Consider the following 26270-nt stretch of genomic DNA (forward strand, 5'->3'; position numbering starts at 1 on the left):
ACAGAGAGAGGAAAGCAGAGGGGGGAGAAGAGAGATAGACAATTACAGAACAGGTGAGCGACATAGGAGGTGGAGAGTGGTGAATGTGATGCTCACACTAGTAGAAATGCTGAGAGCCTGGCTTCATTGCTCTTTGACGTTGGGCTGTGTGTGTGCATGTGTGTGTGTGGGTATGAGTGTGTGTATGTGTGCGGGTGTGTGTGGTACGTGTAAGGAGGAGGGAGCTCCAGTGTGTTTGGCTGCATGAGTATCCATTCTCATGCTGCAGTGACTGAAGCTCCGCCCCCTAATACTCCCCCTTCCTTAACTGCAGTGATGGCGTTACGTTAGTCACACACACACACACACACACACACACACACACACACACACACACACACACACACACACACAATGACCATCCCACTGACAGACATCTTATGGGCTGCTCTGTTACCATGGCAACCACAAATCCGCGCATGCCGCCGGGGGAATATATCTTTAGGGTCGATCACAGCATTAATAACTGACACGTGGAGCGGAAATGTAAAGAATGTGCCGTCACCAGTAGGGGTTTTGGTGTAGGGAACTTTGTAACATTAGGAAGCCTTTAATGTGCTGTAAGCTGTGTGGCTGAGGGACTACTGTGGGCAGTGAGATGTGGGGGGGGGAGAGAGAGAGAGAGAGAGAGAGAGAGAGAGAGAGAGAGAGAGAGAGAGAGAGAGAGAGAGAGAGAGAGAGAGAGAGAGAGAGAGAGGAGAGAGAGAGAGAGAGAGAGAGAGAGAGAGAGAGAGAGAGAGAGAGAGAAGACTATTGATGAAACAGGATACTTTTAGAATTCAACCACATCCCTAAAATTCCTGCTCTCAAATTAATGGGCATAGGGATAACCTTGTTCCAATAACTAAGTGTAAACCCCCATATCAAATCCAAGCATGGGATGAATTTGTGTATTGCACTTTGTTTTTAACATCAAAAAAGTCTGAGCTCTGGCATTTTTTATTCATTCAGATCGACAGCATATGAAAGCATATTTCTCAGTTGTAAAGACAGAAGTCATAGTAAAACCGGACGCATAGGAAACCAAGTGCGTCTATGGCTGCTTCAAACAATAGGCTTACACACATTAATATGAAAAAAATTACTCACCTCAAATAATTGACATGATATAAATGAAGACGATCGGGAGTGGGAGTTTGGAGTGACCCATGACTCGGCCGGCCCGGGAGAAATGCACATCTCTGAAAGGGCCATGGCCCGGGGCCACGCGTCAGGGCTCCTCTGTTCTGATAACAATGCGCTGCTGAATACACCCAGCTGACACACACAAACTAGCTATGACCACTTGTTATGTCCGGAGAAACCATACCTTAATCAGGTGTGTAGTGACATATGATATTCTACACTACAGCAACTACGAAACAACCGTTACACAAACATCGTTTCACGACGTATCAACCTGCCAAATTCCAACTATCATTGACATTAACATGTTCAATTAAATGGACGATTAGATTATTTTTTTTAATGTCTAGCTCATCCCGTCAGTTCTAGAAGCATCGTAGTCCACCGAGGAATCATTCATTTTAATTGCAAAACTAAAAAAGGTAGGCCTACCAAAGATTTTGCAGACATCGCAGTTCTATATCAGAGCTATGGACGTGGACCTGACGCCCTCTTATGGCCAATATGGAAGTGCTCATTCTGGCTGAAGGCCAGTTTAGTAATAAGAGCCTGATCATAATCTAAATAAAATGTACAAATAATAACTATACAATAATAATTAGATATGATTTAAAATAACTAATATTATTGTATAGCCATACAAACCATACATGTATTTTTTTTACCACACAAATCATACATTCTGTAGGCCTATTCTGTAACAATTGTGTTAAAAAACAAAACAAAAAGTTATCAAAACTGCATGAGCATAGAAGAGGCAAATACTTATAACTAAAATCCCATTGGATTTGTACATATATGTAGAACAAACAGATTAAATCATTAATTGAATGTGTTTGATCTCCCTTCAGCTAGATATGCCTTGACTGTAAATTAACTGCTACCTCCCTGGCTGACATACAGTACATAATAGGTAGGCCATCCCTTCCATCTTCATTTTACTATTAAATTAGATTTTAAAAATCTTGGTGCATTTAATGTGTGGAATGTGTGTTCATAGCACACTGGTGACATATGTTGTATGCAACTGTATTCCTGAGTGTTACCAACACATCCAGTGTGTGAATATGGCTCCAGGATGGCTAGAGGGAGCCATCTTATGTGTGGCACTGGTGGACTAAAGCATCCAAGCTGATAAGCAGGGGTAAACCTCTGACAAGCTCTGGTAATGGAAACCAACCAACCAACACCCCCCCCCCCACACACACACACACACCCCACCCCCCACCCCCCCCCCCCACACACACACACACACTTAAGATTCCTGTTTATCACAATATATGTTTAAATATACAAATCATCACTTTTAGTGTATGCCATGCATAAAGAAACACTTGGTAGAAAAAAAAAATAGTTTCCTCATGCAACTGCATCCAAAACCTTTTTAAAGACATGCGTTTCATAACTAGGAATCTATACATTTTTGCCTACAATTATAAGTCGGATGAACAAAGTCTGTGACATGAAAATGCCTCTTTGTTTTGAAAAACTTTAAACTATTGCAAGTACACCTGTGTGACATAGTGTATATAATAGGGTGTGATTATGCATTTATGTATCAGACAATCCGTCAGTAGGGGCCACGTCATATCATTCTCAGTGATGTGCTTCTGTAGGTCACACTGTTTGCATGATTGACTTGCGTGACCTTCAAGAAGGTCAAAAGATAAACCAGCTCCGTCCTTGGTGACCGCGTGCACTGCACGTAGCAGACCGCATTCAACATCTCTGGCTTTCCCCCCCCTTAACGTAAATATATATCTAGATCCATAAATATATCGCCAAAGCAAGATAGGAGTACACGCACACACACAGATACACCCCCCCCAAAGATATGACGCTCCTTCAATGTGCTCCATATGGGACCATCGTGGTATGTGTGGCGCCCCTGCCTCCCAGTACCGGCTGATCTCATGCTCCGTGGGTAATCCGGTCAACAGATCAGCCATGCTGAGGGGGGCCGGCCACTAGGTGAGCAGGGCTGGTATGCCACCAGGCTTTAATGGGATTGGCCATCGAAAGGATGCCACGATTAGCCTGCTTGGAGCCTTTCAGGGCTTTGAAACCTGCTATAGCCAATTAGCGCACAAGCTTAGGTGTGACGTGAGGTGTGCATCATGGTTCTCAGGAGGGACAGTGTAGGTCAGTCCAGCTCTGGCTTGATGCTTGAGGATCATTTGGAAACGATGTCGGATGCTTCGGGGTGGGATAGTTCTTTTTTTGGTGAATGGAGAAACAGCTGTTCTGAAAGCATTCATCCGTCTACGGTTCAATTCACAAACAATGACGTCATAAAGCATCCTGCTTACAGCGCTCGATAAACTCCCAACCTGATGTCTCATGTGCTGCTGTGCGTGTTTATGTGTCTCTCTTTGTAAATGATACTCTATGCAATTCACCCTATGGCAATGATTTCACTCTGGAGGAAAATCAATTCTAATCTAATCTAATAGGATATTTTATAAAACAATTCAGGAATTAGTTTTATGGCAGAATCGTTTTTAGTGCTAGGTGTATTCAGCTAAATGTGTAATATGCTAGGTGAACACTAAATAAGTACATGAGAAACTATCAACACAGCCTGGTTAGACTTTTATACTGATAATCAACCTCAACGATTTGGTATAACTGCTCTACGTTTTTCACAAGCCTGGCAGTCTCTAAAATTCACCATCTATCAATCTCTCTCTTACACTCTATCTCACACGTGCATTTATGCAGACATGTCACGCGAACACACACACACACGCAAACATGTATTCACACACACACACACACACACACACACACACACACACACACACACACACATAGAATGACACACAGACACAAACACACACACTCATTGTGACCTTGGAAAATTCTGTTGAGCTCTACATTAATACCAAAGAAACAACAACATTTACTACAACTACACTTATATTACTTGTAGAAATCAAAGAAATAAGTAGAACCAAAGAAGTTAGGTTGTTTCTCTACAACTATACCCTTCATTAATAAACAATAGGTCATGCGGATGAAAGGGATTTTGCAACACAGATCTTTTGAGAAATTTAAAATAAACTTCTTGGTTCCTACTTTGTTGGGAGGCTGGGAATGTTGTCTTAATATAAAATGCAACCTTAAAAAGTGAAAAGTGAAAAGTGCCACATTTCTCATGTATATAGTAAAAAAAAAAAATCATATTCATGACAATGAGTAGGGTTAATAATGGTACTCAGAGACTACTAATGTATAATGTTACTGCAAATTGAAGATAGTATATTGTCATTCCAAAAATACTGCCGTAACAATAAACAGATCTATACCATACCACAAAAACTGTTTGTGTGTGTGTGTGCATATGTGTTTGTGTGTGTTCATGCGTGTGTAATTGTGTGTGTGTATGTGTATGCATGTACGTATGTGTGTGTTCATGTGTGGGTGTTTGTGTGTTTATTGGATCATATTCCCTGCAAACCTTAATCCATCACACCAAAAGGGTCAAACCCTGCGCTTCTCAAGGACCCCACCCAAGATGTTACATAACAGAACCAATTGTATTTTAATTTTTCTGAAAAAAGTAAGCCAATGAAACCTTGATAGTAGCCTGATTCAACTTAATAACTGATAATATCTACCCCCTATCGGCAATTTAGTAGAGAGCTGCTTGCTTTTTTTAGCATTCATCACACCACCTGCTATTTAAACGTCTTAAATGTAATGGGTTTACTCGTCTTTAATGCCCTCTTCACTGCATTATCCATGTGACTGACTCTTAGGCCTGTAGGCGACTCTCCATTGGCTATGACCATCAATGGCTTTCTCCTGTGACTGCCGCTGCACCAAACTGTGACCAAAAAACACAATCATTCACTATTCGCGATGAACGTTTTAAGACTTTTTAAATGATAAAAATGGAAGGAAAACCCCATGACTTTGGAATATGTACATTTCTTTGCAAAAAAGTAAAAGTTGTAATAGTTGTAATGGTTTTAATTTTTCCCCATTATTCCTCCCCCTTGACTGCATTCCTTATTTGGCTAATTGGATTGACTGGCCAATCAGGAAGAGGCCCCTCCTAAGACAAGGCTTAAGTAAAGAGAATTAAAGGCTGGCTCTTGGAGCGGAACCGACTCTTGAATTGACTTGACCCTTCAGTGGAGACTATCTCATCATCTAATCGAAAAGGGCCTAAGAAGCCAGAAAGCCTCAAGCGCCTCCCCCCGTACCCCGCCTGCTCGGAAATCACCGGCACGATTAGTGCTGCACCCAGTCCCGAAGAGCAGCTCTTGGAGAACCGTCAAAATTTCTTATCTCGAGGATCTTGATTTGGAGGCGGAAGAAAGAATGGGTGCAGGAGCAAGCGCCGAAGACAAAAAGTCAAAGGAGTTAGAAAAACAGCTCCAGGAGGATGCCGACAAGGACTCCAAGACAGTCAAGCTGTTGCTGCTTGGTAAGTTGGCTCCTGAGGGGACTTCTCTCTGGGTTAGGCTTGGTGTAGACACCGTCAGGTCCAGGAAGCCATGATACTGCCGATATACTCCGATGGCATCTGTGGTGCTGCCAGATCCTATCGTGCAACAATATCTACATTCTAGCTCAGAAAAGCTTGAATTAAGACTTGGCTTGATCTAAAGATGAAGTTGAGCAGGCGAGAGTGACAGGCTTTATCCCTACCTGGCCTCAACACCACACCCTCTTTCACTCATGGAAGAAAGGAAATGGGGAAATTATTACTTATTTATGGTTAATTTCTTTCTAAATCTAAATTTGGAACTGTTATCTGGGCATTGTGTCATTATGTGGCAATAATGATAACAATAATGTATAGCTGAAGCCTTAAGAAGTAGCAAACATACATCAAAGCAAGTTGTACGCGGATTGGTGGACTAAATGGTTATTTTTGCAATCAAGGGCTTTTTTCCGGAGGTGAAGCGGAAGAGAGAGACATTTTGCTCAGGGCTTGGTCAGGACTGAGAGATGCTCAGGGGATTTAAGATCCCGATCCAACATTAGTGTATACTTTGCTCAACTATAGTGTAAAATATGGAGGTTTAGAATATGGAGGGTGTGTTCAGCTATATGCATAACGGTTTGAAAAAAGTTGTTCCTAATACAAGTTCTTGCAATATAATGCTGACCCAGAAACATCCCATTACGATGTAAAGCTTAAATGCAAATTAGAAATAAAAAGTTGTGTCAATATAATTTACATTGGTAGACAGTGCGTTTGACTGATCCGTTAATCAACTGATCATTATCTCTATTATTACTATCTATTTTATAGTTATAAAGTTCAAAATCTGTCATCAACGTCATATTAATATCAAATGTTGTCCTTTATCCCATTTTCATTTTCTCTCCCAAGATTGGATTACAAAATTTTACTTGATTTAAAAAATACTTCCCACCTCACACTTCAAAGATAAAATTCTTTGGTCTAAAATAGATTGGCTTAGAGTAGGACAGCGATGATAGTTAAATCCAATTAGCTTAGTGGAGCCTACATTCACCTGCCCAGTGTTTGGTTTTGCCAGTGTGTATAACAAGAAAACATAGCCTACCAAAAAGTATAGTGGGCCTATGTTAACAGCAATCTAACAATGATACCATTCCGTTTTATGTCCTAAGAATATATAATATGTAAATATCTCAGAGACAGAGCCCTACCCTCCGAGGGGGTTTTGTACTGCATCAAAGGTGGAGGAAAGAAAAAGAAAAATCCGAAACAACTCTTGTGCAATTTAATTATAATTTACAAATGTAACCCATTTTGCAGATTTATTTAGTGAGAATTGATAAAGCCAACCACCATTCCTAATTTATTATTTATTTTTAAACATTTCAATACCCACCCCTCAACACTATTGAACTACTAAGCCTCTTATGTCAATGCCACCAGCCGCATACCTTAATTTTATTTAGCTTTTCCCAGTTTATTGACCAAAGTCTCATGATTTACCTGTGTTAGGCATTATAGGACAGGAGTGACATATTGCGGTCTAAAGCTGTTACAGTTGAGAACTCTGAATGGGGGGCTGATGTGCGAGCCTGCAGCGGGCCAGGGCAGCATTGTCTCCATCATGTGTCTGAAGAGTGTGAGGAGAGCTCGCGGTCTGGTTGATGCAGCATCCAAGGGTCAAAATCTGTTAAACTGTAGCAATAACACCAATGAACAGTAGACGTATACTTGTTTTTAACTCTTATACTATTTATAACATGATGCTTGCTGCTGCTGGAAGTGCAATTTCCTAGGGGGAACTTTCCAGAGGGATTAATAAAGTTCCTATCTATTAATCTATCTATCAACTAATTTGTGGATTGACGTACAACATTTATTTTTCTTGCTGAACCTCGACAACTTAGGACTTTCAATAATAAAAAACAGGCCTTCTAACCGACCAACCTGGGGCTTAAAAGATCAAAGCCTCGTGGAATAAAGTAGCGTCCTCTGTTTGGAGTGGGAGGAACGCCATTCTGGTTGTCATGATCTCCTTACAGGCTTTCCTTCCGTCTGCCCCTCCACCAGCAACTAAAGTCCTGCAAATCCAATTGGATCAGTGAAATTGTAATCATGTTAGCACCCCACGCTAATTTTAGACCGTTATCTATGAAGAGGCCACGCTACTATTAATGTGCTTTATAGGCCTAAATGTTCCCAATTTTCAGACCGTCATCGTTGTCTGGGTCCTTATCGGTCATAGTGTGAATTGATGTAATGGCTGACCGATGGGATGACAGTAAAAAGTGTGATATTGTTGTAATATCTTTGATCTTTTTCCAGGCGCTGGTGAATCTGGCAAAAGCACCATCGTGAAACAGATGAAGTGAGTTACACTAAACAGCAATGTGACGTGGCTAAACGAACGTGAATGTGTGTGGGTGTCAGTCCGTCTAACAAAGCAATTGCAAAAAATGTCTGTTGACGAATGCAGATGGAACGCCAAAATTACCCCACGTCTGGTCATTTCCTTTTAAAAAACAAAAGGTCAACCGTTTGCTCACACTGATTTGTCAGCACTTGCCATTTGTCCCAGTTCCTGTGACGCCCAAATATTATTCCTAAACATACCACAAGGTGGCACTGTAACAGACCATTGAACAAGATTTGGTGTCTTTATTTTCTCTGATTGTCTGATTCCAAAGAAAAAGCGTAGGCCTACAAGGCTACAAACTAAACTGTACTCTCCTCTATACAAGAAGTTTGACTCCTAACCTAACCATCTCCCTGTCTAAAGGATTCTCCATCAAGGTGGTTACTCACGTGAGGAGCAGATGGAGTTCAGGAGCATCATCTTTGGCAACATCCTGCAGTCCGCCCTGGCTATCATCAGAGGCATGGAGATGTTGGCCATTGATTTTGGAGCAACCTCTGGACAGGTCTCAAATCCCTATTATTGGTTTCAAAAAAGATAATCCAGACATTTAACTAAAATCCATGAGGACGTTCATTTTCCCAAACTTGAACGAAAGTTTAAACCTAAAAGAAAATCCTCCCTGTAATTTCTATAAACACAAGGATTTCCTTACCTAGCAGTAGATGCACCACCTCACATCTGTACGCATGAATCCTACAGGAGGATGCCCAGAAGCTGCAGAACCTGTCAGACTCCATCGAGGAGGGCACCATGCCCGCTGAGCTGGCGGACGTCATCAAGAAGCTGTGGAAGGACACTGGTGTCCAGGCGTCCTATGATAGAGCTGCTGAGTACCAGCTCAACGACTCCGCTGGCTAGTGAGTACCCCACATTTCAAACTAAACTAAAAATTTCAAACTAACACAATAGACATTGCAAAAAATGTTTGTGTTGTTTCAGTGCGCGAGAGAGATTTCCAGCTTGGTCTGTAGTTTGTGAATGAATTCGTGACACGTGTTCTCTTGTGATTTTTGCCATTTACAGCTACCTCTCCGACATGGACCGAATCTGCAAGGCCGACTATCTTCCTAATGAGCAGGATGTGCTGCGGTCTCGAGTCAAGACCACTGGTATCATTGAAGAACAGTTCGGATGCAAAGAATTGCACTTCAGGTAATTCAAACAGCAGGTGAACGCATTACCATCCATGCCCAATCGGCAATCTGCATCGACGGCGATAAGTAAACACAGTGACTTTTTTCCCTCACAAATAGGATGTTCGATGTGGGCGGCCAAAGATCCGAGAGAAAGAAATGGATCCATTGTTTCGAGGGTGTCACCTGCATCATCTTCTGCGGAGCTCTTAGCGCGTACGACATGGTGCTGGTAGAGGACGACGAAGTGGTACGAGCCGACAACAGCACCTCCCCACCACCCTGACCAAGCACCGAACCAAAACCCTCTGAATCTACAAACTCACGGTGTCTTCTCCTTCTCCCCGTGTCCTCAGAACCGCATGCACGAGTCCCTCCATCTGTTCAACAGCATCTGCAACCACAGGTTCTTCGCGACGACTTCCATTGTGCTTTTCCTCAACAAGAAGGATCTGTTCGTGGAGAAGATCAAGAAGGTCCACCTGAGCATCTGCTTCCCCGACTATGATGGTGAGTCCGTCCGTCTTATCGGTCATATTGTGGGATGGGCGTGTCTGGCTCCAGCATCTCCAGGGAGAAACCCTCAGGGTTCATGGGTTATTCGTTCGGATACAGATCAGGATGACTCCCAAAGTTTTTCTCCTGCCTTCTCAAAAGTGGATGCATATAGTTAGCTATAGCGTATTAAGCAATTGGAAATCTAGCCTGCAGTAAACCTTTGAAAGGCTCTCCTCGATCTATAAAACCTTTTCTAACAATGTTATATTTATGTTGTATCAGATGGCATGCGTAGTTATTGTGTCCTACTTAAAATGGATTTCACAGAAAAACAAACACATCATGTCAAAGTCATGTGAACCAACTTGACAGCACTTAACTTCGAGTAACAAGAACTGAATCAAATAATATCAATATCGAACATATCTCATGTCACACCATGCACTGTGTTAGCCTCAATTCTCTTCTCCACGAATGCCTGTCTGACCCCTAAACCATTGTCCTGCAGGTCCTAACACATACGACGACGCCTGCGCCTACATCAAGACACAGTTTGAGGACCTCAACATGAAGAAGGGTGTGAAGGAGATCTACTCCCACATGACCTGTGCCACAGACACAGAGAACGTCCAGATTGTGTTCAACGCTGTCACGGATATCATCATCAAAGAGAACCTTAAAAGTTGTGGTCTTTTCTAAGCTGTGGATTGCAGTGGAAAATAAAAAGGTAATACTGCAACAAACCCTCACAACCAACACACATTTAAAAAGGCAGAGGTATTGCGGAGCCAATTTCATCCTCGTGCAACGCATCGTATCGGGGTGGGCCGCGATTGCCTGGCAACCATTCTGGGGGCAATAATTGGAGCTTATGTAAACTCATATCACATAGGTAACTGGGAGTGCTGGAGATGACGGAGAGCAATGAAAATGCCTCTGGTTCTCTCATATTGTATTCTCAGGAAATTATATAAATATCGGTTACAATGTAAAATAAAAAAATGTTTCTATCTTTATATCTATCTAATATGTTCAAATTACATTTACAATTATCTTTGATGTATCATTGTGCATTTTTTCCCACTACTTTCCAGACCTTCCTGTCCAACCTTAACCCTCCACCTCATACTGGCATTAACTGAGAAGTGTTCTAATGTACAGAAGAACCCAAGTTGCTACAAATTGTTAATGCCACCCAGGGCTCGGCCCCCCCTCCTCAAAGCATGACCATTACGACAGCCCCAGCAGCCAGAAGTCAGCAACAGCAGCCCCACACCCCAGCCACACGGCGTCCTTGTCCTTCCATCTCTCCACAAGGAAAATAATGACACAGCAATGCTAGTTAGCATGTGAGATAGTGGCTTCGTATACGTGTGTGTTTGTGTGTCTTGCCGCCCCAAGTTTCTGCTGGAAATCAAGCTTGGAAAACCGTGGCTCAGTCCATCTGCTTTCTTCCTATTATTTGACTACTGTGTGATAGGACACCTTTACTTTGGATAAATGAAACAGAAATCCCTGTAAAAGGATTACATGAAATTATCAATGTGAAATTAATTTATTAAATAGCAACAATGCAACTTGTTTTTGTTATTAAGTACAGTAGTCTTGATATTGTATTTGTAAAAGAAAAGTTGCTAATCGAATATGACCAATATTCTGAGATTTTATGCTATTTCCAGACTACAAACCCCATTGTTCATGTATTTATTGCTAAATAGTTTTCCCTTATTTCAATCCACTTACCAGTCCTATATTTTAAAAAGTTGAATAAAAAACATTGTAGAGATTCTTTGTACATAAAAGTAGATGGTTATATTTTGAAAGACAAATAATTCATAAATCTTATATGGAATATATGAACAAGGGAAACTCTAGAGGGATGCTATTTTTTGAAGAGGGGTTGTAAAAGTCTATCCTTTCGTATGAACTGTAGAGGCATGAAATAAAGATGCATTCACTTCACCTGCTTCTCAAAGTCGCCTTATTTATATGATCCTAGTATACCTTCATATCCCTTCCCCGCAAATTCATAAATGTAAACGTAAGGCATTGTGAACCTATTTGTTCCAACCCTTTGACTCCAAATACACTGAAATAATTGATAACAGTAAAAGTACATCCAAGATACGAGTGTAACCAACACACATTGGTTTTACATTATCTTATCGACTATCCAAATTTGAATTTTGAACATTGGTATACAAAATAAAGAGTCAAGCCTACCTTTTTCGAGGGCATTTCCCTAACCTTTCTGTGGAAGAACGGTAGCGGTCGCCCTAAACTCTTTGGAATGAGAAGCATGATAGAAACCTTTCATATATATTTTTTGATAACAACTGAACCGAAAACATTATGGTTGACATACAGGCAGTCAACTTCAAGAATATCCTATAATCCCCTCATATGCGCCAGCAAATCGCCTTTTCAGCCCAAATAAAACTTGCCGCGACCAGGCCCGGGAACGGGCAGAGAAGGGCCCCCAAACACAGGCCCCTCAGAGCTCTGGGCCCCAATGCGACTTCATGCATTTTATGTACACCCCTGTCACTATCAGGGATATGTCCCTTCATGCTCCATTCCATTATTGGAAAGTATCATTTTAAATGTAGTGATTATGTAAAATAAGTAAATTGAAGTGCTTCAATCTACTTGGCTGTGGTAGATTTGAATACACAGTTGATCTGTATCTCTATCCTAACCCTATTATCTATATCTGCCACTCAATTATTTATTCCAACATATTTCAACACCACATTCGAATACCCAGGCAAAAGGAATGTTGCGTTCCAGGCATTTCATGATTAAATCAAAGTAATTATCCACAGGAATGCAAATACTTCATTTTTGTCCTAACTACACTTAGAGGGGACTTTGGCTTTCACTGTGGAAACACCCAACAAATCACAGATTTCCTTTAGTAGCATAATTCTTCATGACTTTATGTAGTTTGATATGCCATTCCAGGCACTCTTGTTAATAAATGTATAGACAAATGAAGGTAATTTTTCTTAAACTTCCACAGTATTTTTTAGATTTGAGGAAATAGTATTGAGGAAACGAGGATATTAAGTTTACTCAGAACAGACAAGAACCTGCGTCTGTATTTAACAGAAAGATTCCTTATGGAGGCGAGTGACAGCCAGGCTTCATATTAAACCCTCTGTTGTAGTTAGCATTATCATTGTATAAAATGAAGGCGAAATAAAGGATATAATACAGCTTCCAAACACGTGTTCAGAAATGTAAAGTAGTAGTTCTGTCAGCGAGTGATATTTAGTTCAATATTCCTTTCAAAGTCAACTTTTAGTCGGTGACTGAACACACCCCACACGAGCATGACGTAAGTTATGCAGGCTAAGTGTGCGATTTGTCAGGACATGTAGCTTTCTCCAAATCGCGTGGGAACCCTGTCAGAGCTTGTGCTCCAGGAGATAGTGATAAGATAATTTCAACACTGAAGTGTACTAGATACAAGATATATTTTTACATCACACATGGGGTTCGTTCCTACATTTCGTGGAATTCGGTTTACTTTGATTTGTCAAAAAAACGCGAGGAGACAGGAGAAAGAACGGCCCCTTTGGGCCCCCATTTAATCCGCTTTAGATGAAACACGCCACTGTACAAATTTCAAATTGATTCACATATGCAAGTCATGTTTGTTAGTTCATCCTCAATATTTGCTTTCATAATGTCAAATCCTAACCTCACTCTTAATTCTGCTGGCAAATTCTGCTATAACTGTCAAGAGTTGGTCATAGAAAAATAATGAATGCATTTTCCCTGTTGGTATGCTTGTTAAAACTATTTTTCTGCCACTACCTATACAATTAAAAACATTTAAAATGTTTAAAATTACCTAAAAGTTTCATGTTCATTTCCAAAAAGAAAAGTGAACATTGATGGAGTTATTCATCTCTTTCCAACTTTGTCCCTTCACATTGCCCCACATTGTGCTGCAGTGAAGGAGGTATAAAAATATATAGAGAATACAAAGTAAAGATAACTACAGTAAATACACCGCTATGTTGCAATGTTAAAGCCTAATGGGTTCAGATTATGAAACTATGGTACCCTGAACCTTGATCAATTCAGACATGAAGGGTTATATACACATGATCCACACAAACTATCATCTATACATAAATTATGAAATACACACATCTGATCAAGCAGAACTAGGTCATCCTCTAATACCAAAGTGCAACTCAAAATTCAAATTGAACAATAAAAGGCAGAAGAGATGGAGTAATCAATGAAACATGATGTACTTGACAATTACAATTAAGAGGAAGAAAAAATAAAAACGGCTAATATCATTTCATAGATGGAACATGGAAGTAGGGAGTGATTAACAAGCAGTTTTTGTTGGTCCTTGTGCATAGTATCAATTGCCAATATAACCTTGTCAAATGTATTTGGAGGAAATATTTGAAATCCCGTCCCCTTCTTAAGAGCACCAAAGGAATTGCCACAGTAATTCTCAAATAGCTTTTCTCCTTATTAGATTGTGTCTCATTAAAAAAATTGATTCTACTGAGTAAGTGAAAAGTCAGATCAGATTTGTGAACGAATACAACCGATAAATATAACCTGCAACGCTACTAGTGAAAAGTGTCCCTCGCTCATATTAAAACTCTTTGTGGTCCCATGTCCATGACGACGTGGCCCAGTTCACTACTTCTACCAAAGTACTAAAGTACTTCCCAAAAGGGAGGATTTAAGGCACAACACAAATCGTGGAGCAACAATGTCATAAACAACATGTCGTTTACTTGCATTAAAAAACAGCCAACAAGGTCCCGATCGGGCTCCCCCATCCATATCCTGTAGAAAGACGGAAACATAAAACAGAAATGCTTATCGACTTTTATTCAAATATTATTCCACCTACAAAGTTCATTAAATATATAATGATGATTAAATTCCCGCAGTGAATGGCTGTTAACTGGTTGTTCATTTAACTGGTTAGTGCGGAAGACTTTCATAAGATCAGTATACAAAACTAAATTGTGACTAAGGATTACAGGAAGTTAACATGAGGAACCCCCCAGTAAATGCCAGCCCGTTTTTCACACATTGGGCTCAGAATGTCCCACAATGCAATTGTGTTCAAACACAGCGCTAAGCCTCAGTGTGTACCTGCAGCAGGGTCCAGCTCCTCTATACAGCACGCTCTCCTCAATACAGCCCGCACTCCTTCAGGCTCATCTTGATGATGACGTCGGTGACGGCGTCAAACACAAACTGCACGTTCTTGGTGTCTGTAGCGCACGTGAAGTGGGTATAGATCTCCTTGGTGTCCTTCCGTCGGTTCAGGTCCTCAAACTGGCATTGGATGTAAGCAGCGGCCTCCTCATAGGTGCCGGTGCCTGGCGTCACAAAACATTGGTTATTTTAAAACACTTTGAACCGGAAAAGTATATTAGAAAAAGCCATTAAACATATTGTTTTACATTTGGACCAAACACATGATCATGGCGTGTTAGGCACGACATTAAAACACCAAATAAAATCTGGGTCACTCAATGTTTGGAGTTATGAATCATTTGTCAGATGACGAAATATCGGTTTTGCAATTTTCATTGTAAAACATCCCTGCAAAGCTAACCCTCGCCTAGCGATCCATGGAACGAGGGGTACACCCAGTCTTCCTTATATTTACCACTGGGTTGTGGGATACGTTAAAGGTCTCAGGGCTGCCGTTTTAGTAGATTAAGATGTTGTGCCATTCATGTCGAAAATGTGTGCAATCTTTTAAATCATACGTTCACTGAAGCCATTTCAAAATTGTATTTGCCGTTTCCTGCCACTGCGTTAGCCCAATTGAATTCCTTGCAGTCAATGAGTCAACTGAATGTGAAATGGAAGGGAGTGCGACATCCGTGGACGGGTTTTCTCAGAGCATGAAGGAAGCCCTTTATGTGATGGCCTGCTCCGAGCGTCTCACCAGAGTACTCGGGGAAGCAGATGGTGAGGGGACTTCGGCTGATCTTCTCCTCAAACAGGTCCTTCTTGTTGAGGAAGAGGATGATGGACGTGTCTGTGAACCATTTGTTGTTGCAGATGGAGTCAAACAGCTTCATGCTCTCGTGCATGCGGTTCTGAGAGGAGAGAGGGGGGAATGTTGTATGAAACATTGCTGGTGCGAACTATACCAAACCAATAAGGTCAGCCACAAGACATGTCGCAATAAGTGGAATTGAAAGTAACAGCATCAGCGATTGAACCGGTGGTTGCGTGGTTGGTTGAGCTCTGTATGCGTGTCCCTGTATAGAAGACAAGTGAGGTGGTGTTACCCCATCCTCCCCCTTTGACACCATGGTGGTGGTCATTTAGACACCAAATTGACAGAGCTAGTGTCACAGAGCGCTGTGCAGCGTGATACCAGCCACCACAAAATCACAAGCCAACCACGGGAAACGTCGACCAGAACAGGGAATTGAAAGTAGTCGGCTTGAGCCGGCGAACGGAAACAAAAAAAAAAGAGCGCTACACGAGGCGACCGGAAGCGCTGCCAGGCGGCGGTGGCTTTGGGCTCCGCCCCCTACCATCTCCTCGTCCTCCGCCAGCACCAGGTCGTAGTCGCTGAGGGCCACGCAGAAGATGATGGCGGTGACTCCCTCGAAACAATGGATCCACTTCTTCCTCTCCGAGCGCTGGCCCCCCACGTCAAACATCCTGGAGGCGGCGAGACAGGATTAATGCCACGTGTGGGCGACACGGGGAAAAACATGGCATCCTCGTTCACCGTGCTTGTAATCCGATAGTGTGCAAGGTGGGAGCTATGAGGCAGTGACCTTGGCTCGGCTCACACAAACACTGCATGCCAGGCCAAGAATGTCCATTTTTGCCTCATAGGCCTATAACAATATCAAGATTACATAGAGTAAGGGACTACTTTATACTTGGTTAATCCGTATCATTAGTATTGCACCATAGGTTGCGTAACGTGGCCTTATTTGGGACACAATGGTAGTTTACGGCATTATCCAATAATCATTATTGCGAGGTTCCATTTTATTTAAACACCTGATTAAAAACATTTCAGGAGAGGAGTTCTTGAGCAGGGAATGTAAAACAGACATAAGAGAAAAGGGAGAGTAGTAGAGAATAGCAGTGAAGAGTGATGTGCACTGACTTGAAGAAGAGCTCTTTAAAGGTGAAGTGTGTTTCCACAATGCCAGTGGTCTTCACGCGGGTCCTGAGAACGTCCTGCTGTGTGGGGACATAGCTGGACTGGGAGATCCGCTCCAAGTCGTTCAGGTAGCTGAGGAGCAACCACACACACACACACACACACACACACACACACACACACACACACACACACACACACACACACACACACACACACACACACACACACACACACACACACACACACACACACACACACACACACACACACACACACGGGTTTGGCCCCTAATCATGTGCTTGACCTAGTTTCATTTGTTGAAGCATGTTTCACAGCTACTTGAGAGACACTTCAAAGAAGATCAACGACGAGACAAAAATACTTTAATAAAGTGATAGTATTGTGAGGCACGGTAAGGTAGAAAAACAAAAAAGACAGAGGAGTGTGCGGAATGATACTAAATAAGGGTTTGTGTTTTGATGGTGGATAAACACTAGTTAGGGTTGCTGCTGCTTGTGAGTAGAGTAAAAACAGCAGAACCAGCACTGGTTGTTCTGGTCTCAACATGTGGACAGCACACCTCCAGCCTGGACGCCTCTGCTGTTCTCAAAACAACACTAGACTTGTCCTTCACACCGAGCCACCTCGGGACAGGGGTGAGTGAGAGGCAATAAACCCCCCTCTCCCACTGCACAAAAAGCCCCCCCCCAACACGACCAGCATCTGGCCTTCCTCCTCAGGTGGCAGTGTTACAATGGGCATTCATTCCTTTGACAAATTACTCCACCGTAGTTACAGGGTTTATCGGCTCCTGCTTCAAAACGGAAGTGATGGAAACGCATGCAAATTCAGGACCCTTTTCAGGCACAATGCTATGACGCTCGCTCAGGTTCCGGACATTGGTGCCTAAATAGAGCTCTTCTGAGTTCCCCCCCCCCCCCCCCCCCAATGTTACATTTTCACGGGCCTCCATGCTGCTCTCTAGTTTACTAACCCCGTCTCAGCCGCGCTTGTGATGTTGAACGTGACACAGCAGAGAGAGAAAACGGGACAGCATCGGGAAAGGAGCCAACCTCTTGCTTTAAGCAGATTTTCCCGTGTTTCGAAATCCTGCGTATACCAACTAATTCTTTGCTTTGATGTACTCATAGATATGTAGGGGTATGTAGAATATGTTGTATTTCATCAGTTTTGGAAGTCTTTATGGTACTTCACACATTTTCTTAAGAACCGTTCTATTATTAGCTTCTGCTTTCTCTGGAATGTCAGCAGCTAAAAGAGACATTCAAAACATGAAAACGGCATGCAGAGCAAGACCCGTCTTGCTCTGCAAAATTCCCTCTCTCCAGCCCTCTCCCTACCAGTCTTTCTCCTTACTCACCCTTTATATCTCTCCTCCCTCCCCCCCTCTTCCTCCCGCCCTCTGAAACTCTCCCTCCCTGGGCCTCTGAATCAAAATACTTCAAATTAGGATTTATAAATCAACAAGAGAAACAAAGCAGCATTATCAAACAATGATTAAGCAAGATATGACCAAGCTTTACTTCGCCAGAAGCTGGATATGACTGGGAGAGGGAAGTATGGACGCCCATCCGGACATTTCTTTGCAGTGGAAAAATTAGGTTTCTTCAAACCAAATCACGTGGATGATCAAGTGGTGTGATTAACAAATTGAGAAAAACCAAGTGATGGGCATTGGACTGATTTGATTACATGGTGAGTCGTAACCATGATGCGATTGATATAGAGCTATTAGATGGATTAGTGAGGCAAGACCAGACTCCTCCTTACTATGAAGCGGAGTCGTTGAGCTGGTACTCCCGGGAGCGGACGAAGCAGGCCTGGACTCCCTCGTCGGCCCAAAGCCGGTGGATCACGGCCGTCAGCTCCGTGGACATCACGCCGTCCTCCGTGGAGCCGGCCAGAGAAAACAGCTGGCGGGCGTCGTTCTGCCGTCAGACACAACACCTCAGGTTAATGTCAATCTGGTGTACGTCTCACCAGTTCAGAGGTCGCCTAGACGTTGCATAGCCGCCCCTCCCAACCCTCCTACTTGTTTTATGTTGTACGTCCTGGCACTTAATGTACGCACTTATTGTATATCGTTTAGTTATAGTATTTAGTTATGTAGCATCTTATCCTAGCTATCTTTTTTGTATACAGGGAATGGGTTAACCTAGCGATTGTTAGTTCTTTGTACTTGGTTCTATGAACATCCTTACTGTACCGACAACCATATATCGTTTCACTTTCTTATGACAAATGTATTTATTGTAAGTCGCTTTGAATATAAGCGTCTGCTAAATGCCAGAAAATGTAAATTGAAATGTATTTCAATGCCCACTTTGGTTCAAGTTTAGGTGGATTTGCATGGGGAGAGAGAGGGTGAGGGGGGATTGGGGTATGGCATACCGCACGGGCCGCATCCCCAAAGTCGATTTTTAACCAGCCCATGGCCCTGATGATGGCGATGATGGACTGGATGGTGTTGCTGTACACCACCACTTTATACTGCTTGCACTCTTCTTCTGAGTAGCCGTCTTCATGGATGATCCTGAAATGGAAATGTTTCCAAAAACAAACTTTACAATAAAAAAATAAAATCAGCTTTAAAACACTTTTTCCCCCCTAAGTTTAAACTAATGGAGAATTTTGTGTATAATGATTGCACTGATTAAAAATGCTTAAACATTTTGTGCTAGAGTGAGTTTGCACCATGGCTAACGTGGGAATCAGTGTGTGTGTATGTATGTGTGTGGGGGGTTGGTCTATTCATGTGCTGCCAGGGCAAGGCTGGCCTCCCATGCTTTTGTTTGGCATGTTATGTAAAAGGAGGGCTTTCTCCTCAGCCTGAGCACAGCAACACATCACATATAAACCGTGGTGTCCACAGAGATCCAAAAACTGTGCCCCCTTTAGAAAATGTCTATCTCCCTGCACCATTAACCTCTAACAAGGAAGCCATGGTTGGGGAAGAGACGGTATGTCCCTCAGTCAGTAAATCACCGAAGGAAACCCAGAGTGCCCAAGCGAAACCAAAAGGAGAAGTTGGTCATGAGTGGTTCAAACTTACTTCATCTGCTTCACTATGGTGCTTTTGCCAGACTCCCCGGCACCTGGAAAGAGGAACAATGGTTGTATACATGAGGCAGTGATCAGACATGGAAATAAAGTCAAGATTGAGCCATGATATTCAAAGTGATTCCCCACTAGTTCTAGAATCCTCTTTGAAGACAGTGTTTTGCATATAGTGTGTGAGCCCCTAACGACCTCCTCATCATGTGGGTATGGTGTATCTGGCCTTTCTCCATGCCGATGAGTACCACGACGCCCTGGAATGCGTTGGCAATCCCGGTGTAAAGGTGCCGAGCTGGGCCGGGGCGACTCAAGACAAGCGCGTCATCAGTTAAAGACCCACATGTAAGCGGGTAGCCATGTAATGGAGATGCAATCCCAGTGGCACCAAGTCAAGCCAGGCCAGTGTAGCATAATAGAAAAAGACCATTGTGCAGCAAAACCTAGATAAGAGGTCGCCGCATGGTGACCTGGACAGTTATGATTTACTCCCTCACAGAGAGCTGCTGCAATAAACCACCATTTGATTCAACTCTTAGGGCCAGGCGTCAGAGCATATCATAAATGAAGCCACAGGACTCTGTTTGCCATTAGGTCATATTTACATGACTAAGTGAGTCAGTGGCAAATAGAGACATACGTAATTACGTATCATGTCTGGGTTTCTCAAAACGGGGAAGTAGACCCAAATGATAATCCAAAAATCCTGGATTTTTGCAGCAGCAAAAGGGATTACGAGTCAAAACGGCCAAGTATGGAGCTACTGAAACAATGATTCAATGTTATTTTTCCCTTGTTTCTTTAAGTGAACATCATAAAAATATCTGTAACGTATCACAGAGGGATGATTCCAATACACACCTACCAAATATCTTAAAGAAATGTATAATAATATCTCAATGTCAGCTGATAAACAAAGTAGAAGGCTACCGAGTAGTCCCCTTCTCAGAAGATTGATAATAATAACAACCCTCTATGTTTTATGTCATTTTTACTTCTTCAAAGTCCGACATAGAATGGATTCAAATCGATGCCAAAGTTTGAGGCTATTACCCTGCTTGTACTGCTCCCGGCTTGGCTACTATTAACTCCTAGGTTAGCAACCCGCTGGATTAGCTACAGGCTTGGCTGGTCATTAGCTCCGAGCTGATCAGCCAAGCCAATAAGTTATCTAGCAGTTTGCTAGGTTAGACGCAGGACTTGGCACCTTGTTAGAACCAATAGTCGGCTCATTTCACATCACCATCCTCTCAGTTAAAAGGGTGAAATGTGTGTGCATGGTTAATTGTTTGGAGGGAGGGGTAACTTAAGGGCACAATTAGGATTCAATTACTGCTTTCTGTTATCCATCATTTGGAAGTATTTCCCAAACATGCTAAAAACTCACTTGGAACTTTAACCACCCTTTTTCGAGTGTTCAAGTAGATCACCAAAAATCCAAGTAAACAAAACAATTCACATGTTGTGCCAATATTATTCCACTAACCCCTGATATCAAGCTGTTCCAGGCACCAGGGTTCACACAGGGCACAATAACAAGGGTTCAACAGGCTGTTTTAACTGAAGCTGTTTTCTGCCAGATCCAAGCCCTACTGCCTCTCATTCCAAAACAGGTTGCCAACCCCCATCCAGAAATGACAGAAGAGCAGCAGCAGGAAGCTGCTGGTGTATCCTAGCTTAGATAACGGTCTACCAGTCCAATCAGATAAATGTCACATCATATCACTTGCAAACAATCAGTGAGACATTAACTTTCATCTGGAGTGAGTGGCAACCATGAAATCCTTTCGTGACCGAGCTCAAACCCAGTGAACATCGAGAACTACTGTATTGAGAATATGATTATGGGGATATTTGGAATATGTACTACCGTTACTAGAAATGTCTTCTGTAAGGCCGCACCAGGCAGAAGTAATACATCCAATACACCTTTATTTTCAGGCCACCATCACACACATTTTTTTTTTTTAAAAAGGATTCCATAGCCGAATATCATATCTTGATTCATATCAATCCTCAAATGGACATCTCTAAATGTCTGTTCATAATAAGGGCCTACAACAAGAGACATTTAGTGGGAAGTCTGGAGCTATGCAGCTCAGAATAGGCTGGCCAGGGCTCTCCCGAATGGCCCATTCATGGCATTTTTGGCTTAGCATCAAGTATGGCCATCAGCCAGCGTAGAAGACCATCTTTACACAGGCATTCAATAGCGCTGTCTAACCCCCATCCAGAGGCTAGGACCGGTTCCACCCGGTGAGTATGGCCTGTGCTGGATCATCCAACATTCATTTAACCAGAATGCTAACCTCAGATTCTTTCAGATTTACGATCTGTGGTCAAGAAAATAAGTTCAATTCCATTGGAAGCAGGCTCAACCCTGTGGTTTTCTTCCATTAGCTTCAAAAACCAAACTTTACTCAGACCCTCACCCAACAGATACACACCCCCCCCCCCCCCCCCTTCACAAGTTTGAGTTGGAACAATCCAAACCCCCCCACCAACTGTTCCAACACAGACATGAGGAGGGAATTGTCTGGAAAATTGCTTTTTCCATTAGCCCTGTGGTCAGAGGTTACAAAAATGAATATTTCCATGTAAAAAAAAAAAAAGAAGAACACCACACCCATACACACTATTTTTGTGTGTCCAATATACAGTTACATTTCCAATCACGAATCAGATAATCACCAGAGCTCAGCCAGATGAGGTTGAGACCTACACACATGGTACAAGTCTGGGGAATGTATCTACGCTGCTGTGTAGTGCATAACAGCCCCATTAGCAACATCTATGGCAGCCTTGTATAATGGCTCCAAGTGATGACACATGGACCCAATACATCAATTGGAAAGGGTGCTTACAAAGACTGGCCGCATCTACAAAGTGCATGGCGTCCCTCGGTACCATAATCATCATTGTTTGGGGTAACTGAACAGTAGCTTACTATGGAAAACCGTCCTAGCTAGGCCTGTTTATGAATCTGCCCAGTAGATGCACAACTACTGCATAGCACCCAATGGGTCCACTCTACTCTACATTATAAATAAAGGTTATTTAACCATAACATTTTACTATTCCTAATAAGAACTATGAACAAGATTGATTCCATCCGACAGATCATCTTCTAGTTGTCTGTGGCTGCCTATGGGAGGTTTCAACTTTGACTCACTTGATTTTACTTTACACAATCATAGTGTGTTGTAACCCACTTCATCCTTTTGTTTCTATGATTTGCATAGTGCATTAAGGAAGCTCAATGTTTGGCAACCTTCTCAGCATAGCATACAGGGCCAAACATCCCCATGACTAGTGACAGATATTGTGGTTCCTGTGGGGCAGGTTGGTACATCACACCAGGAAGCTGATGTCATTACCCCCGAACCAGAGGGTATTCCCTCTGGTATTTCACAATTAAGCCAAAGCATTATCAAGTTGTTTAGGGGGGAGGGGGATAAACAGTTTGCAACTTTCCGTTTACTCAAAATGTGAACAGCTTGTGCAATAGTGTCATGATTAGAAATGTCAAATGTGCCAGGCTACAACATAGGCCGATTAATTAGTTTATGTGTAGGTGACACTGACCACCAACTTCACTCATGCCTACAGGAAGAGCCCTCAGAAATGGTTAAACGCGTGTGTGTGTGTGTGTGTGTGTGTGTGTGTGTGTGTGTGTGTGTGTGTGTGTGTGTGTGTGTGTGTGTGTGTGTGTGTCAAGGAAAGTTGATGAAACAAATATTTGGAGGATGTATTATTATTATTATAACCTTGACAAAGAAATATGATTTATATGAACTGCGATAAAGTTTGAAAAATACTTACATTTGTCTTTCAGACTGTCACCCTAGAATCAGTTGCCCATAAACAAGGTAGGCCTACTCGTTTGCACAGTAGGCCTAGTCGGATAACTTCTACCATGTACATCAATAACTTCTCTAACGTTAAAATAATAATACAAAAACCGAGAGACGCTCGTGTTCTTACCAAGCAAGAGAAGTTTGACTTCTCGGCACGACTTCTCCTCATCTTCTCGCAGATGTTTGTCAATCATTTTACTCCTCTCCATGGCAGCTTTGTCCTCGGCGCTTATGGTACACCCCATTTTCACCAACTTTTCCTTGTGTCTGTTCGTCTGAACAGAGTTGCTTATTAACTGGTTGAAATAAATCGCTTCAGTCCGCTCGTCAAGCTCCCCGCAGCAGCCAGGGACTGGGAAGGGAAAGGCGTTGGCACTAAATGCTGCTCTCGCCAACTAGCCCCTCATGGGAGTTGATGGTAATCGCACGCAGCAGGAGTTTGTTACTGTTTAGTCTTCAGTTTGGTAAATGTTGGTTTTCATTGAGAACCTCTTCTCAAAAGCGATAATTGACGATTTATATTAAATTTAGTATTTATACAGAGTCGTTGACAACATAGCGGTCCTCGAGCAGGCTCCGCAAACAATTACCGAACAAAACGAAAACTGCGTAGACACGTAGGAGAACAAAAATAAGTAGGGCAGAATTCAATCCGAGGATCTCTGAGAAAATTGCATGCAGAAAATGTCCGTTAAAACGTAAGGCAGGTTAGTCTTGCGCAGTCGCACAGCGTCTGCAGCTGGATCAGCTGAAGGGGAAGAAAAAAGTGAACTGAAAAGGAAAAAAGTTTGTGTACTGACTGGTGGGAAATGTAGTCTTTCTATGCGCATATTTTACTCTTAATAAGAACGAATGAAGAACAAACAAAGTAAACCTCAACTATGTATGGAATGCAATTTAGGTCGATGTTAAATTAATAAATAAATGAATATTCCTATGAAATACATTTATCAAAGTTATAATATATGCATAAATCAGTCAATATTGTTGTTGTTTTTTCCAAGGATCTTTTATTTTATAATTCCACATTTATTTATATCACTAGCATTGTATATCAATAAGCCACATTCATTTCCCAGCTGTTTTCATTTCCATCTGTTACATTCAAATGAGGCGTGATTATCAAATGATTCAGACCAAAGAAACAGCACCGGAATAGCACTGAATCACTGAATAAACGATTTCCAACACATAGGGGGATGGCGTTGGGTCACTAGGCGACTGATAACGTGTTGCGGTCCAAACCAAGAAGACTATGCTATCCTTTTATCCCCACGTTCTCTGAAAATTTCAGACACTGGACCCGAGAATATCAACCCGTTGTTTTTTTTAAGTGCCCTTCTGACTCTACAGGGTTCGTTGCCTATGGTGAGGGCATGGAGCATTACCACCACCTATGCAGTGCGAGGAATTGGGGCTTTCCTGGTGCTGCTGCTTTGCCCCGAGATAATCAGGCCACGCTCATTTGAATATAATAGATGGGAAAAAGGAGATAAATGCAGCATTATGAAATAAAAGTCCCCTAAAATATATAAATGTGGAATTATAAAAAAGAAGTCCCCTGAAATAAATGGATATGGAAATATTAAATTGTATTAGCCAGACAACTCCCCAAGTAGTCCTTATGAAAAACATCTTCTTTTTAAATAAAAGCCATATTTAGCATTTAATATGCATCTATCTGTACTTATTAATTTATTTCATATTGACTTGAATGGCAGTCGTTACATTATAGTCATATGTGCCTATATTGATAAACTTACAATTCCATAAAATTGTTGCAATATTGTGGCATATTATCTACATTCTACATTCTTCAATTGTCGGATCAAATGCTGTCCTTTTCTTTAGGACATGAACTGAAAATATGACAAAACTTTATGCTTCACCCAAACGCTGCTAATCATTAAACATTTTATCATTGATTGTTTAGTCCTATATGTTTCCAAATTGTTAAAATACCTCAATTACAGTGAAACCAGTATACAATTTTTGCTTTTATTTGACACTACAAAGCCCCTTCAGGGTTAATTCCTAGGAATCCTTAATGTTTCCCCTACTTCTCTGGTTAGCTTCCTCCTTGTTCAACTGTGATCAACTGGTTCTAAGAGATTCTAAAAGAATTGGAAAGTGTTAAAGTGGTAATCTCGAAGATTTAAATGTCAATAAACTGTTGCGTCATAATCTATCGCCGAATGAGGTACCGCCACATTGTTCCCGAAAGAGAACGAAATGGAAATCTTCGAGATTACCACTATAACTCATCTCACAGACATTGCTATGTGTATAGTAAACCCTACTTTTGATTCCAATGAATTCATTCATGGTATTTTAAATGTCTCTGTTTCAAACTGACGTTAAAGAACAATGCGGATTAAAGTAAGGTTGTCACACCACCAGGTGAGTGTATATATATGTGTGTGTGTGTGTGTGTGTGTGTGTGTGTGTGTGTGTGTGTGTGTGTGTGTGTGTGTGTGTGTGTGTGTGTGTTTGGTGTGTGTGTGTGTGTGTGTGCGTGTGCGTGTGTGTGTGTGTGTGTGCG

The 26270-nt window shown here is 42.0% G+C and overlaps 2 protein-coding genes across 2 annotated transcripts; one reads left to right on the plus strand and one right to left on the minus strand.

Moving 5' to 3' along the window:
* The first annotated feature begins 5255 nt into the window (after positions 1-5255).
* On the plus strand, positions 5256-11617 carry gnat2 (guanine nucleotide binding protein (G protein), alpha transducing activity polypeptide 2). Its single transcript, XM_060050487.1, has 9 exons — positions 5256-5599; positions 7931-7973; positions 8385-8526; positions 8724-8881; positions 9048-9176; positions 9278-9407; positions 9514-9667; positions 10164-10382; positions 10750-11617. Exons 1-8 carry the CDS (start codon positions 5494-5496, stop codon positions 10352-10354), a joined length of 1053 nt encoding a protein of 350 aa, XP_059906470.1. The 5' UTR covers positions 5256-5493; the 3' UTR covers positions 10355-10382; positions 10750-11617.
* A 1603-nt stretch (positions 11618-13220) lies between these two features.
* On the minus strand, positions 13221-24474 carry gnai3 (guanine nucleotide binding protein (G protein), alpha inhibiting activity polypeptide 3). Its single transcript, XM_060050475.1, has 9 exons — positions 23856-24474; positions 19870-19912; positions 19209-19350; positions 18588-18745; positions 16797-16925; positions 16207-16336; positions 15606-15759; positions 14798-15027; positions 13221-14482 (listed from the first exon to the last, which is right to left on the minus strand). Exons 1-8 carry the CDS (start codon positions 23971-23973, stop codon positions 14837-14839), a joined length of 1065 nt encoding a protein of 354 aa, XP_059906458.1. The 5' UTR covers positions 23974-24474; the 3' UTR covers positions 13221-14482; positions 14798-14836.
* Between the last annotated feature and the right edge of the window lie 1796 nt (positions 24475-26270).

Source organism: Gadus macrocephalus, chromosome 1 (genome assembly GCF_031168955.1).
Source record: "Gadus macrocephalus chromosome 1, ASM3116895v1".
Taxonomy (NCBI): Eukaryota; Metazoa; Chordata; class Actinopteri; order Gadiformes; family Gadidae; genus Gadus; species Gadus macrocephalus.